General features: G+C 48.7%; 1 protein-coding gene across 1 annotated transcript; it reads left to right on the top strand.

Annotated features, from left to right (window-relative positions):
• The first annotated feature begins 736 nt into the window (after nt 1-736).
• ALDH3A2 (aldehyde dehydrogenase 3 family member A2) lies at nt 737-14,788 on the top strand. The gene is made up of 10 exons (XM_077836394.1): nt 737-1,037; nt 1,644-1,875; nt 1,988-2,073; nt 4,776-4,984; nt 6,554-6,671; nt 7,203-7,344; nt 9,051-9,217; nt 10,702-10,801; nt 11,420-11,655; nt 13,453-14,788. Exons 1-10 carry the CDS (start codon nt 876-878, stop codon nt 13,465-13,467), a joined length of 1,467 nt encoding a protein of 488 aa, XP_077692520.1. The 5' UTR covers nt 737-875; the 3' UTR covers nt 13,468-14,788.

Genomic DNA, 14,788 nt, shown 5'->3' on the forward strand with positions numbered 1-14,788 from the left:
GGACCCACGCCCACCCTGCTGCTGCACCCACCCACACATAACCCCCACCCCAACACAGTGCACACCCTGGCAAGGACCCACATCCAGAATCCTCTACACACTCCGGGTGCTTTGGAGCAGGTGGGTCCTTCTGCTTCCTGGGTGTGTTTGGGGAGGCATCAGGGTGACTCTCCCCAGCGTCCCCTCCATTCTCTCTCTCTGGGGGGGGCTGGGTTCCCCACAGGGGCCCCTCCATTCTCTCTCTCTGGGGGGGGGGCTGGGTTCCCCCAGTGTCCCCTCTATTCTCTCTCGGGGGGGGAGGGCTGAGTCCCTTAGGGGCCCCTCCATTCTCTCTCTATGGGGGGCTGGGTCCCCACAGAGGCCCCTCCATTCTCTCTCTCTCTGGGGGGGGCTGGGTTCCCCCAGCATCCCCTCCATTCTCTCGGGGGGGGGCTGAGTCCCTTAGGGGCTCCTCCATTCTCTCTCTATGGGGGGCTAGGTTCTCCCCCTGAGGTCCTTCCACTATCTCCATGGGGGGGGTCCCTATATTGGTTGGACCGGAAGTGCGGCCACGTCCCTACCTGGTCAGGTGACCGGAAGGAGGCGGTGTTAGCGCGGGGGGGGAGGGTCAGGTGGGAGGCGGGCTGCCCGGAGCTGAGGCGCGGCAGAGTCAGGTGGGCGGGCCCCGCCCGAGCGGGAACCAGCGCCGGAAACTCCCCACCCCCCGCCTTGCGCGAGCGCGGCCGGCTCCCGCCTGCAGCCGCGGGGGGTCGTTGCCTCGCGCTGCCCGCAGCCCGGCCGCTGATTGGCCGGTCCCGGGGGAAGCGCCGGGCCGGCGCCGCGCGGCGCCCCCTGACCGTTGCCTCTCCCGCCAGGTCCGCGCCCGCCCGGCCGCCATGGAGACGCCGGAGCAGACGGTGGCGCGCGCGCGGGCCGCGTTCCGCTCGGGCCGCTGCCGCCCGTGGGCCTTCCGGCTGCGGCAGCTGCGGGCCCTGGAGCGGATGGTGAAGGAGAAGGAGACGGAGATCGCCGCCGCCCTGCACGCGGATCTGCACAAGGTGCCCCGCCGATCGCCGTCTCTCAGGGCCGGAAGGGACCTCGGGCGGTCATCCGGTCCCACCCCCTGCTCGGAGCAGGGCCAGTCCCCCATAGGTGCCCCAGATCCCTAAATGGCCCCCTCAAGGATTGAACGCCCAACCCTGGGTTTAGCAGGCCGGTGCTCAAACCACTGAGCGACCCCTCCCCCCTGCCGGGGGGGGGCTGGCGCCAAGACCCCGCTGCGCGGTGCCCTCACGGGCTGGCTCCGGGTTCAGGGCTTAAAGCTGCGCCCCCCCCCCCCCCGTGGGTGCGGAGGGCCTGGGGTGGCTGTGGCCCCCCTGCTCCCTGCAGGCTCGGTCCAGCCTCCTCTTCCCCCTGGGCGATTTCAGGTCTGGGCCGCTGCCTGCGTCTGGGCTCAGGCTCTGAAGCCGGGGCTCGTCTGTTGTAGACATGTGTCTTCTGGGGGCATCCCCCGCCCCCCGCAGTCGGGCAGTAGGTGCGTGCGCCAGCCGCCAGCCTCGGCTAATTAGATGTGCCATCATCCTGCCTCTTGCTCCGGGTGTCTCCAGTAACGTGGCACCCCTGCTGTGGCGCTCACTGACGGAGCACCCTGCTCTCTGTGACAGAGTGAATGCAATGCATACAGCTTCGAGATCATGGGAGTGTTGGGGGAGATCGCCCTGATGGTGGACAGGCTTCCTACGTGGGCCGCCCCGAAGCCTGTTTCGAAGAATATATTGACGCTGAGGGATGAGGTCTACATCCACCATGAACCGCTGGGCGTGGTCCTGGTTATTGGGGCTTGGAACTACCCCTTTGTCTTGATTATGCAGCCTCTAATAGGGGCCATCGCAGCAGGTATGGTACAATCCTTGTGCCTTGTTTTGTTGGCCTTTCCCGTCATCCTTTCTCCCCTTAGTGTGTTCCAGGCTCAAGCAGACAACACATTGTCTTGACTTTTGTCTCTTAGGAAATGCTGTAGTGATCAAACCTTCAGAGATAAGTGAAAATACAGCAAAGCTTGTAGCTGAGCTGATCCCACAGTACATTGACAAGGTCAGTAAAAGCCAACATTCCTGACAGTGCTGTTATTTTTAGTTATTCATTTGTCTTGTAGTGCCTGGGCCCTGTGCAGATACAAGCTTTGTATCTGTATCTGATCCACGATCCACAAACATGATCCGTGGATATCTGAGGATATTTGCAGGGCTCTAGACATAAAATTTAAATCCGCATCCATCTGTACACATTGTCCGCGGACATAGTGGATATCCGTGGATTTGCATGGCTCTGCCAATCCAAGTTCCATCTTGCTAGGTGCTATACAGGCATGTAACAAAGATGGTCTCTGTCCTAAAGGGTTTGCAGGTGGATACAGCAAACAGACAGGGTGGAAGGGGAGCACAGGCCAACAGTGAGACTATTAGGAACAACAGGATCAACAGAGGGGAGTTTATGGAGGGATTAGAAGGAAAATAATGAGGTGGCTTTGCAGGTGTCCATGAGGAACTCATGCACGAGGGAATGTTCCAGGCAGTTAGTGTATTGTAAAGTCAAGCAGACTATTCGCCTTTCCGTTCGCTGTTCTGAACTGCCTCTGAAGGACAGGGTTCTCTGTGGGACCAAGTGTGGTATCATTCCTTTCAGGTCCTGCTTCTGTGTTAGAAATTAATAGGAGTTTTGCTATTGACTTCAGCAATGACAGGTTCAGGCCTCCTGAAGTTTGTCATGAATGGTGACCTGCTCTCTCCAAAAGTATCCAAACTCTGCAAGCCAGGATGCTGCAATTAGGATTATAGCACAAAGGGGATCCCAGCACTTTTGCATCCTGACAGCTATTGTGAAACCCTGCTCTGTTTAAATAGGATTATTTTGCAAGTTAACTCAGGCACTGGAGAAGGATAGCATTACTGTTTGGTAGCACCAGGGTTGGGGAAGCAGCAGTATTTCTAAAGTGAACAGCTGCTGCTTTAGTGCTAGTGACATTGAATCAAAATGTTGCAACGACTCTTAGTCTGCAGTCATAGCTACTTGGGTGTAAAAACCTGGCCGTTCCTGGCCATCTCTGGGGGGCTAGTGGGTCTCTGAGCGCTCTATGAGAGGATAAAGGCCAGTCCACCTCTGGGCCCATATGTGTCCTACCAATCCCTCTTAGGGTGAAATTTGCTGCGCTGCTTGTGCTCCTCTTTAAGGCAGGTAAATGATTCTCATATCCTAGCCCTGACAGGACTTGTGGTGTTTGAGTGTTAAAATCTCACTGGGGATAGATGTAAAAACTACCAATTTGATTGGCCCCAGCTAGGAAACTGCTTCAGCCTCATTTTGGTGGAGAGCTGCCTTGAGATCCCGAAACCTACTAGAGTTGGCACAATAGGATAAGTGAGGGGTGGGTCCCTGCAAGTGGTTCTGTACTGGGGGGAGAGTCGAGAGGTGGCTTGAATGCCAGACTTTTTGCAGACTTTCATTTCCCATCTCCTCTATTGTCTAGCTCTGTGCAGGGCTGGCAGGTGGATTGCCAAAAGGGAATTCCTTCTTCCCACAATATTAAACCAAACCAGAGTCTTCTATTCCTTTTGCAAGGGGAACTGTTAACCAGCTTCTCATTCAGCCTGCTTTTGTCTGCGACCCAGTTAACATGCTGCAATTCTTCCCCGACTGCTGCCACGGAGCATTTCATTATGTGTCCTTTCTTACAGACAGTTCAGGCTTCCCCTTCTTAGGAACACAGGACTAGCCACGTTGGATCTGACCCAAGGTCCACCTAGCTCTGTATCCTGTCTGACAGTGGCCAGCACTAGATGCTTCCGGAGGTGCAAGAACCCTGCCAGAGGCAGATGTGTGCTAATCTTTCACCTACCTGAGGTCTCATTCTGGTCTCTAATAGTTAGAGATTTGCTTAAGCCCTACAGCATGAGGTTTCCTACCTGCTGGTGGTGGTGGTTGTGAAGCACTAATGCCTGCTAGTACCTGCACGTTTGACTCCATGTGTCTGCTATTTTGAAGAATGGGGATGGGATGGCACTCCCTGGCTAGAAGAGAACAGGCTCCGTGAGCTCGAACGCCGGGCAGTAAACACTTCAGTGTAGTCCATGCCTTGCTAAAGGAACTCTAGGTAGTGGGATTATCAGCAGCAGAGGCTTAATTCTCCCCCTGCCCCAGGCAGCATTAGCAAGTCAGCCCTCTTTTTAATGAGCACCGCCAGATGGCCCAGGAGACACAGTTGCAGTCTATTGCAGGTATTTCCTGCGATGCTGCAGTCATGCCTGTTTAGACAGTTGTCTAAAGATAATGAAGCCATGAAAGTAAACCAAACTTCCCATCATGCTGTATTGTTGTGGTGTTTAATCCGATGACTTCTACTGACACATCAGTAAAAATGTCCAAGAGCTAAGAAGCGACTGCCATTTCCATACCAAAAACCACTGCTGTTGGCTTTGATTCCATCTTGGCTTCTGTAACCTGGTGCTGGCAATAATTGCCTCCCAAGTGGCTGTAGCTTTGTTAAAGCAATTGGTGCTTTGCTTGAAGGAGCCAGACTCTGAATCTGGAGTTAACCGCTCACATCAGGCATGGGAGACCTTTTGCAGTGTTGAGATTTCCAAGCAAACAGTCCAAACGGGATGGGGGCTGCATTTGCAATGAACTTGCCATGCAGCAACAGCAAAGTAACGATATCGTGTTACAAATCTCTTGACATTTATTGCACCAAAGTCAAGTCAGTTACACAAACGTCTTGCTATTTCTGTCTGCATTTGAAGGACCTGTACCCAGTTATTAATGGAGGGGTCAAGGAGACAACTGAGCTGCTAAAGGAGAGGTTTGATCACATCTTCTATACCGGGAGTTCCCAAGTGGGCAAAATTGTCATGGAAGCTGCTGCCAAGCACCTCACCCCTGTCACTCTTGAACTGGGTGGAAAAAGTCCGTGTTATATTGATAAGGACTGCAATATTGAAATTGCCTGCAGGTGAGCTCATCCTCTAAAGGTTCAATTGCTGGGGGCGGGGTGAAGTCCATGAGGAATGTTTGTGGCTCACAGCGTTGGACACATGCCTCCGTGACTATGGTGGTGTCTTATGGCCGGGCTGTCCTTTCCTACACTGGTTTCTCTCTGTCTTGGGATATTGGTTGGCTCCCACTTGACCCCACTTCTGCATGTTTGAGTTTTAACAAATAGAAACTGAAAGATGAAACTTTTATTTTAGCATATTTGGCTCTGTTAATGTTTTTTAAAAGCTTTTATCTAATTAGTTTAAATAAATTAGATTATACTTGACTGACCACATTGGGCGAGAGAGGAGACTTTAAAAGGTGAAAAATTAGCTTAATCTGCCCCCTCGTTATTTAAATAGACCCCAGTCTTGCAAGTTGCTCCATGTGCAATACTGGCAGGATTGAGGCCGTGGTTTTGGATTTTTGTTTGTATCATCCCATTCAGTTTCACAGCCATCCTGCAGAATCTAGAACAAAGGGCACATGTCCAGAGTCCCGCAGCAGTGATCTCAGAGTCCCGCAGAACAGCGATCCCAGACTGCTGTATGGCAGCTGCCGTGCCTTGATGGGACCTTGCTCTGTGAATTATTGAGCAGTACAAAACCAAATATTTAGGGAGGTCTGTTTTAAAATAGGAGGCAGCATTCTTTAAAGCAGCTGTTAGAGGCCTAATTCAGTAACTCCGCTTACTATGGATGCTGGGGTATTAACATTTTTCTTGCAGCACAGCAAAAGAAAATGGCTCAGATTGAAAAGTTGTGGAGAAGCAGCATATTCTATTGTACGCTCATAACTCAGTTCTCCAGTTGCCTGAGCAGAGCTTGAGGATCTAGTATGGGGGCCCCAAGGTTTGTGTTAATTGTAAGAGCGCAGAGTTCTTTAACACAAGAAAATCATAGCATGGTACAAATGCTGTTGAATCTTGTAAAATGAGACTAAAACCTGTACTGTTCGTACAAACGTACTAACGGTCTTGCTAGGTAGAGACTTTGGAAGGCTGCAGCCTGTAGATATGACCGACTGATCACCAATGCTGATGCAGAATGTTACAGAAAGATAGTTACTGTACCTTGTTCAAGGCTATTGCTCTAACTCTTGGCTATTTTTAATTAAAGCAGCAGACTGCAGAGTTCAGGTGCTCTTGAATTGCTGGAGTTTATGCTGCAGTTGATCCATTGCGTTTTAGCATCTGCATGCAGCATTGGCTTCAGAATCCTCTGTCAGCATCAGCTGGGGGGATCCTCTGACTCGTAATGGGGGTCCCAATGAGCTTGGTTTATCTAGATTTCAAAATTTGTTTGCCAATCACTAGAAAACAGCATCATGGGGGTGTAATCTCTGGTAAGAAACATCCCTTATCTCCCCCCACGAGTCATCCTCCTGCAGGGAGGTGTGCTCCTGGGAGAAGCTGAACAGCAAGATAGTAATCACTTAGAATGGTTCGGGTTGGATGTGGTGCGTGAGTAGTGCCCCATGTAGAGATGGCTCCTCTTGTCAGGAAAACACTAGTAAATGGAGATCAATCCTTTTCTTCCGTCCTTAGACGAGTAACTTGGGGGAAGTATTTGAACTGTGGGCAGACCTGCATTGCCCCCGATTACATCCTCTGTGACCAATCCATCCAGAACAAAATAGTGGAGAATATCAAGAAGACTCTCAAGGTAAGTGTTAAGTGACACTTGCTTTGCAAATCTGCAGCTGCTTTCACTGTAATTGTAGCTGTGTGTGTTTTGCCCCCGGAGTTCCCGTAATTACGAACCTGTATTTCAGGCTCATGATGGTGTCAAGTGTGTGCTTTGGAATGTTTGTAAACAACTTGACAACTCCAAAGCCCTTGTCATAGCAGTGCCAGGTCTGGGGACTTACTCTGTCAGATGGCCCGACTTGTGTTTCCTGGCATCCATTCAGTTTTCCCAAGCCTGTAGAGTTTCAGATCTGTGCTGTGCAAATGTAACTGGAAATCCATACCTGCTGAGAGCACACTAATACATTTCAAGGAGATGACAGACACTTCCGAGGCTGAGAAATGGCCTCATCTGAGTAATGACAGGATTTGCAGCCTTGCAGTAGTCCAGCTGATGTCTGTGCTGACCCTGGCCTAGGCGGGTAGGTGCCAGATTATTGATCAACATGTCCAATTTTTAAACCCCACCCCCTTTTCTTTTCTTTTTTCTTTCTTTTTTTTTTTACAGGAATTCCATGGGGAAGATATAAAAAAATCTCCAGATTATGAAAGGATCGTCAACAAGCACCACTTTAAAAGGCTCGTGACGCTGCTGGAAGGGCAGAAGATAGCTTATGGAGGAGAGACTGAGGAGGCTTCGTGTTTTATCGGTATTCTTTCTACATTTGCTTGGGACAACAAGGTGGCATATAGGTGTGACCATGATCCTTATGCCCAGCTAGTGTTCTCTCCTCTCCGAGCTGATGTGTAGTCAGACTTCTGGCTCATTTGGCCTGTGTTTAATCCAGTTGGTGCATAGGATTAAAATAAAAAGCAAACACATAGGAATATCTCTGCAGCCTAATGTTCCTTCCTACAGGAGAGGTGTTTCTGGCAGCTGTTTCAGTGTTTTGATATAGCTATTCATTCTCCTCATGTCTAGTATGAACAAAACACTGGTGAATGGCAGAATAACAGACCAGCTTCGGTTTCCTCATTTTCAGGTCTCTTCCCCCCCGCCCCAAGCTTTCAGACTCCTATTAATCTGTACAAATCTCTTCTAAGACACAGAGACTTGTGGTGCCAGTTTGGAAGTCACACCGTGGTGCAAAGCCTCTGGTTGTGCTCAGGTGGTGCCCACACCACAGCCATGAGGTCTGCCTATTGCCTTCCCCTTTTACAAGGGATAAAGCATGGGGCTGGGATCCAGGAAACCTGGGTTTGTTCTCAGCTCTGCCACTGACTTCCTGTGTGACCTCGGGCAAGTCACTTGGCCTAACTGCTAACGATGCATACTGTAGCCTGGTCCTATAATAAATGCCAATTGGTACTCAGGTAAGGAGAGGAGTCCCCTAAGGTTCTTGCCCCAGGATCAGACACAACAGAGTCAAAACTGACAAGTTCAGTATCTTGTAGGGAACCCCAGGCTGTATGGGAAGGGCACTCACCTGGAGAGCAAAACACAACCTTAACCACCTTTTATTAATATAATTAATAGAGACAAGAAAGCTCCAAACCACAGAAGCAAATAGCAATAATAGAGCATTAGAGAAATCTTAACAGTTATTTCTTGCCTAGCATATGCTCATACGTATATACCCAGACCCCTTTCTTGGAGATCTGGTGGTCAGAGACAAGACAAAGGACCAGCCCTGTCTCCGGCACGCAAAATGGGTCCGATGGTCCAGATCCCCAGTGCTTGAAGATAGGTGATAAAGGATTGAAAGCTGGAGGGCTAGCTGCCTTCTTCACGTGGGTTCTTGCTTATATAAGGCCTGGGAATCACCCTGAATGTTCATACAAACACTCTGCCTCCTCTGTCCATATCCAGCTTCCTCACCCTTATAATACTGGGGTGCCTTTCCCTGATAGGCTAGCATATTCATCCCTATTGACTCATCCCTATTGCTAAAGCAAATTTGTGGTTAGATGTCTGCCAACAATCCTGTCCAAAAATATCCAAGCTTAGTATCAGTTCAGTATTCCTGCGGTTGCTTAGTCTTATGTCAACTTGTCTCATAAGCAAGCTATTCCCAGTTCCTCAAAATCTAGGGTGACCGTTGGCCACGTTATTTGTGCTAAAGGTCAGAGGCCTATGCTTCACTTACGCTAACTTGCTTAAGCCAGTGTCTTACAGGATGCCGGCCTGTAGGTTCCTTGCGTTACTGCTCGTGAAATAAGGCTAATCTGGCCCTACGGGTTGCATACCCACCTTACTAGATCAACAAAACTGCATTTATTTTCTTTGAAAATTGAGATGGGGAAACTAGCTGTGCTTGACCATTGCTGAGCTAGATGCAGGAGAGCAGGTGGGGCTTCTTGAGCAGAGCATTTATTTCCCTATTCCTAATTCAGTTTTCTCCCCTGTCTGTCGTAGCCCCGACTATACTCACTGATGTTAGCCCAGAATCCAGGATCATGAAAGAAGAGATTTTTGGCCCCCTCCTTCCTATCGTGACGATAAAGAGTGCAGATGAAGCCATTCAATTCATAAATCAGCGGGAGAAGCCACTCGCCCTTTATTTATTTTCCAATGATAAAAAGGTAGGTCCTGGGCTGCACTGCGCAGTTGGACACACAACTCTGCCCTGTTTATTATAAACACAGAGCCAGGTTCATCCTTGGCACAGCTTCATTGAGTGCATTTGGCTTTAGCTCATGTTAAACCCCAGCTCTTGGGTCCTGTGGAATCAGATATTCCCAAAGCTTCTGGAACTCTGGGGGCAGGAAGTAACTTAAATCAATCTGTTTTGCCCTCACACCCAGGTGGGAACGCAACATAGATGGGTCATTTTGGCAAGCGGCTTCCCACCACTCCACTGCTCGTCATAATAGGTCAGGGTGACCAGGCTCTCAAAGTGGGTCAGGCCTGTTCATACACCACCAGCCGAGTGTTATGTAAGAATGTGTAGCTTGGCAACATAGCAGAGACTGAAATACTAGCTCAGGTAAGGACACAGTCAGTAACAGAGGCTGGTAATCTTTCATTACAATATTCGGCAAGTTGAGGTCTCCGGACTTGCAAAGACTGTAGCTAGTACAGATCTTGTACAGACCATTGAATCAGCTATTGCTAGTGGAAACGTGATAAAGCCAAATACATTATAACCAAAAGGGAAAGGGGTGTGTGTGTGTCTGCCTCGGAAAGCTAACTCTAACCCAGCTGCTGGTGCAGTTCCACGGAGGGCAGTGGGGTTGTACTCGTATAACTAAGAGAATTTGTTGTCTTGAATCTGAACTCCTAGTTCTAAAACAGGAAAGAACTCTGTTAATGCAGAGTATTAAGACTCTGTACAAAGGGTAGCTCCTCCTGGAAAAGACAGTTATCAGGCATCTCAAAGTCTGAGCATGGAAGGATCTTGTGCAGTCAGCACCAACTTCTTCATTGTGACACTTGGCCCTAGTTAGCCTGCTTGCCAGCCCTTGGAATACAGCTGCTAATTCAGCACTCTGAGATTTTATTACATTTATAGCCATATAAAACCTGCATCCTTTATGGGTGGCTTCTTAGGGCATTTCCCTAGTTGGCCAGTCTCTGGGTTCTCTCAGGGAAACTTTTCAATCCTTCCTTAGTCAGAGCTGACGAATTAGCAGCTGAATTGCAGAGCTGTGTGATGTAACCCTGATCATGCACCCGTTCTCACCTCTTGATGCTCACTGCATTTAGCTTTGAAATATTAGTCCCTTTAAACATTTCTAAAACTTGACTCTATAGTGGTGATCTTAAAACGTTCATCACAATGCTGTAATCTGACAAGATGCCAAGGAAAGTGTTGGCTGCTACATGACCACTACATGGTGCTGTTTTGGAGACTTCCAGCTCAAAAATTTTTGCCCATGAAATGTGGCTGGAGAAACAGAACATTTCTGAAGCCACAGGTAGTAAACTTGATGGGCGGGTTCCCATCATCCCTAAATTTCTTTGTCAAGATAGTTTCTATCACAGTGTTGATCATCCATCTAAAACTTTATACTGAACGCAGCCGGTGGGTTATCTGGTATTGTATCGTCTGTTTGTGTTTTATTAGTTGATCAAAAGGATGATATCGGAGACCTCCAGCGGAGGTGTCACTGCAAACGATGTCATTATGCACTACACTCTCCCAGATCTGCCCTTCGGTGGAGTCGGTGAGTTACAGGAACTTTGTGTAATAAACCATGAGTGTGCTGTGTAGAGCTGATCTCTGTATCTTAGCCACTGGTTCTTTCCAGTGATCTCGTGATGGATCAGAGCCTTGGAGTTCTGTACAGCAGGTGGCCCCTAGTCCTTCTTAAAAAATAGACAGACAGCAGGTTCCCATAGAAAGGTGCTGGCCTGAATTCCCCCCGTTTATCCTCAGAACAGGTAGACACACACCCATAGGCAGCTTCCAGCGCATACACCTGCATTGCACCAACGTTCCTCCACCCTGGCCTGGAACGACCTCTTCTGTGGATGAGCTGCTAACTCAGTTTCCAGGCCCATTCAGTCCTTGGTCTCTCTGCTGAGAATGCCATGAAGGGGTCCTGTTGTGATGTGGACACCTGTCCTCTGGAAACGGGACTTAGACCCACCAAAGGTCTGACGGGGGGCAGGTTACTGAAGAGGAGCTGGGTTTTGAAAGGAACTTGTCTAGTGAATTCCCGCCTATGGTGCACAGTCTGTGCCTTTGTTTTCATGTGGCACACTGCAAGCCTGGATGCGCCTGACTGATTACCTTGCCCAACCAACTGCATGCTAACTAGTGTGTGTGTTTCCACATTCAGGGAACAGTGGAATGGGCAACTACCACGGCAGACACAGCTTTGAGACCTTCTCCCATCGCCGCTCCTGCTTAATTAAGTCTCTGACGATGGAAAGTATGAACAAAATCCGGTACCCGCCAAACAGTCAGAGGAAGCTGGACTGGGCAAAGTTCTTCTTCTTGAAGCGATTTAACAAAGGCCGACTGGGGCTCATTGCCCTGGCCCTACTGGGAGCCATACTGGCTGCGGTGATAAAGGTGAGCTTTGGGGCTCTGTTTTTCTGTACCATTGTGTGTTTTAAATGAGGGTTTATTTCTGAGCCCATTTGGCGCCAGGAGGTCCCACTTCCCAGCCTTGCTCCTCTCCTAGAAGCTGGTCTACTGTAACTTTTGAGCTGAGATCTGTGTGACAGCAGGGCCAGCCAGAAGCACTCAAATCTGCTTCTCTCTCACTTATGCTAGCAGGATCCAGACTGGTAACAGAGCTGAGCTGATTCTTGGGTAAACCCTCTGAGTCTGCTAGGCCATTATTGCTCTAATTTGATGGGTAACGTATGAGAAACTGAGCCCTCCTCCTGAAGAACAGGGGTTGGGACATGGCTGGATGGGATCTGCAAGGGCTGCATGAGCTGCTTCCGCAACTCTTTCGGCATGAGAGCTTTCTTTGGGAGTAGGTTGGCTACCTGGCTAACGAACTGAATATGTGGCATTTGCAGCTTTACTTACATTACTTACTTACAGGGATACTGTGGCGGGACTGGGCTGAGAGGGGAAGGTTGGCTTTTGGCTCTGCTGCAGACACCCCCTGTGGACGTGGGGATACTTCCCTCCCTCCCAGAGGTGCTGTTGAGCTCTGGAGAGGGGGAGCAGGGCTGTCTGGGTGGCATGAAACTCTTTCAGTTTGGAGCAGGTGGAGGATTCAAGACGGTCCATTGTGAAAAATGTCTTAAAATTCCAAATGAACAGCCTCCAGTAATGCAGCAAACCAGGCCGTACATGCTGCCTTGGGAAAGTGAGGGTAACCAGGGGCTGCGTGTGCTGTCATGCCACACAGCATACATGTCAACTCTAACTTGTGAATCTTTCCTGCCGCAGCATGGGTGGACTTGGGGACAGAAGGGAATGGTAGTTGTAGATCAGTATGTCAGTAAAGACTGGTTGAATTGGAATCGCCATTGGGGATCACATCCACTGTCCCTCTAGTGCAATATCCTGTCTGACAGTGGCCAGCCAGAGGTGCAAGATCCCCACATCAGGCAATTGCAGGCTAATTGTTGCCCACCATTAGGTCTCCACTCGTCAGAGATTGGCTTGATGAGCCCTGAAGCACACAGTTTTCTGTCCCTTCCCAAATTCTTTGTTACCATGCACTATGGAATGAGTTCCCTCTTAACCTATTGTGCCAGTCTTGTGACCAACTCTCTTTAAAATAAGGCCTTGTTCTGCCATCTCCCCACGCCTCATTACGTGCCTTCTCAGTGAAGAGGGTGACTAGAGGCATTTTTAAAAGCATTTGGGTTTTCCCAAGATCAGTGACCTGTGCTGAAGAGAGCAGCCCTGGGTGGTGCCTTGGCAGTGCAGAGACAGTGCTGGCTCAGTCATTGCTGAGGAGCAGCAGGTTTCAAAGCCCTGCTAGTCCTGCTGAAGCAAGATAGGACTTTCCTTGTGTGGCGTATTACAGACCCCGCTTGTAGAGGGGGGAATCTTTCAGAGCGGCGGGTGTGGGTACAGCCTGGAGTGATGCAGGCTTTCCTTCCGTCCATCACTTTGACTCTCTACCCTTACAGCCTGGTCACATGGGGGTTGTGAAGGGATGATTCTTCTCTTGCATGCAGCATCTAGGCTGTGGATTCTATACAGTACTCGAAGTAAGAGTCAAAAGGGGCATGATAATAGGGATTAAGAGAATGGCAAGTGGGCCAGGAAAAGCAGTGTCTATTGGATCTAGAGTCTGTTCAAGTGGGGAATGCGCACCCACCTTTGTTAATATCTAGGAGTTGGAATTTATTCCATCTCTTTGCTGAAGTTATACAATATCTTTCTTTGCCTTCACAGGTAGCCTACTCCTGAAGAAAAGAAGTGACCTGACCTGCTATAACCAAGCCGCAGTACTTGTATCCTAACCGCACACTTTATGTAATGACCTTTTTCCGCTTAAGAGTTTTACTTTTTTTCTATGAAATGTTAAGTGCACAAAACAATGAGAAGTAAAGTAAGAATGCACTAGCTAGTAACTGCTTGGGCTGGCACTTCATGTGATTTGAAAAGCCATGCATCAATAAAGGGATTAATGCAGCAGTGGGCGTAAAGTATTGGTCATGCAACCAGCAGTGAGTTAGAAGAGAACTGCAAAGCAGGAAGCAGCAGCACCCTCCGCTGCTACTCCATGCTGTATAAAGACCACGTCAGAGGCGGTCTGCTTATGTCTTCTCAGGACTATCACTTTTGCTGGAGAACTAGAACTTGGGCTTACATTTCAGTCTGTGAGCCATCACAGTTCAGTTCCTCCAATGATTCTTCCAGAGTCCTCCAAAAAGAGGGAAATCAGGACCTGATCCACTTAATGTAAAGAGTAAAAGCCCAAAATAAAACAGAAGTAGCCTTTTTACATCTTAATGGACAGAGACGTTTTCTTTACAGTTCTTCCCTTTTCTGGTACCTTCCTAGGGTTGTAGTAACTATCTTCCACACCTCATAATTAGTGTGGTATCTCTTCCTTTCTGGGGTGGTGGAGACAGAATTGGTCTTGAGTATTAGTAAAATCTGACTAAATGTACATTGAGGCTGCTGCTCACATTCTAATCCAGGACATGTGTCCTTAGAATCTCCCCCAGAAAAAGAGATTGTCCACTTGTTAGCCCTGTGATTTAATCTGACCGCACATTCAACTGGCTGCAGCTTCCGAAGTGAAGGACCTGCTACAGCTGCTAGAGAGTCGCAGGGTGTCTCTCTCGTCATGCTGCAGTCACCTGTGCTCCTATCTGCCAGGCTTGCATTCTGACATTCAGGTGCAGTGTTTAGAGCATTAGGAATTAAGAGAACTCACTCGTGGCATATTTCCATTTGCTGCTGGAGAGAAACCAGAACATACTTCCAAGTGAAGTATACCTAATCCTAGGAAGGCATCAGTTAATTAACAGGGGACATATTTCATCTTAAGGGGACAATACTGGATAAACTTAAGCACTAGAAGAGGTTCCAGCTTTTTAAAACAAATATTTTTAAACAATAAGGAAAATAAACAACTTGATATACTATTAAATTTAACTAAAGAATTTATATTGAAAAATGATTTGCCTTTTGTTCAGTAGATATAAATGTATGATGTTTAGTTAAATATATATATATATATATTGAACGTACTAAATAAACACTGCCTGACAAACAAGAA

The sequence above is a fragment of the Eretmochelys imbricata genome, chromosome 17, assembly GCF_965152235.1.
Source record: "Eretmochelys imbricata isolate rEreImb1 chromosome 17, rEreImb1.hap1, whole genome shotgun sequence".
Classification (NCBI taxonomy): domain Eukaryota; kingdom Metazoa; phylum Chordata; order Testudines; family Cheloniidae; genus Eretmochelys; species Eretmochelys imbricata.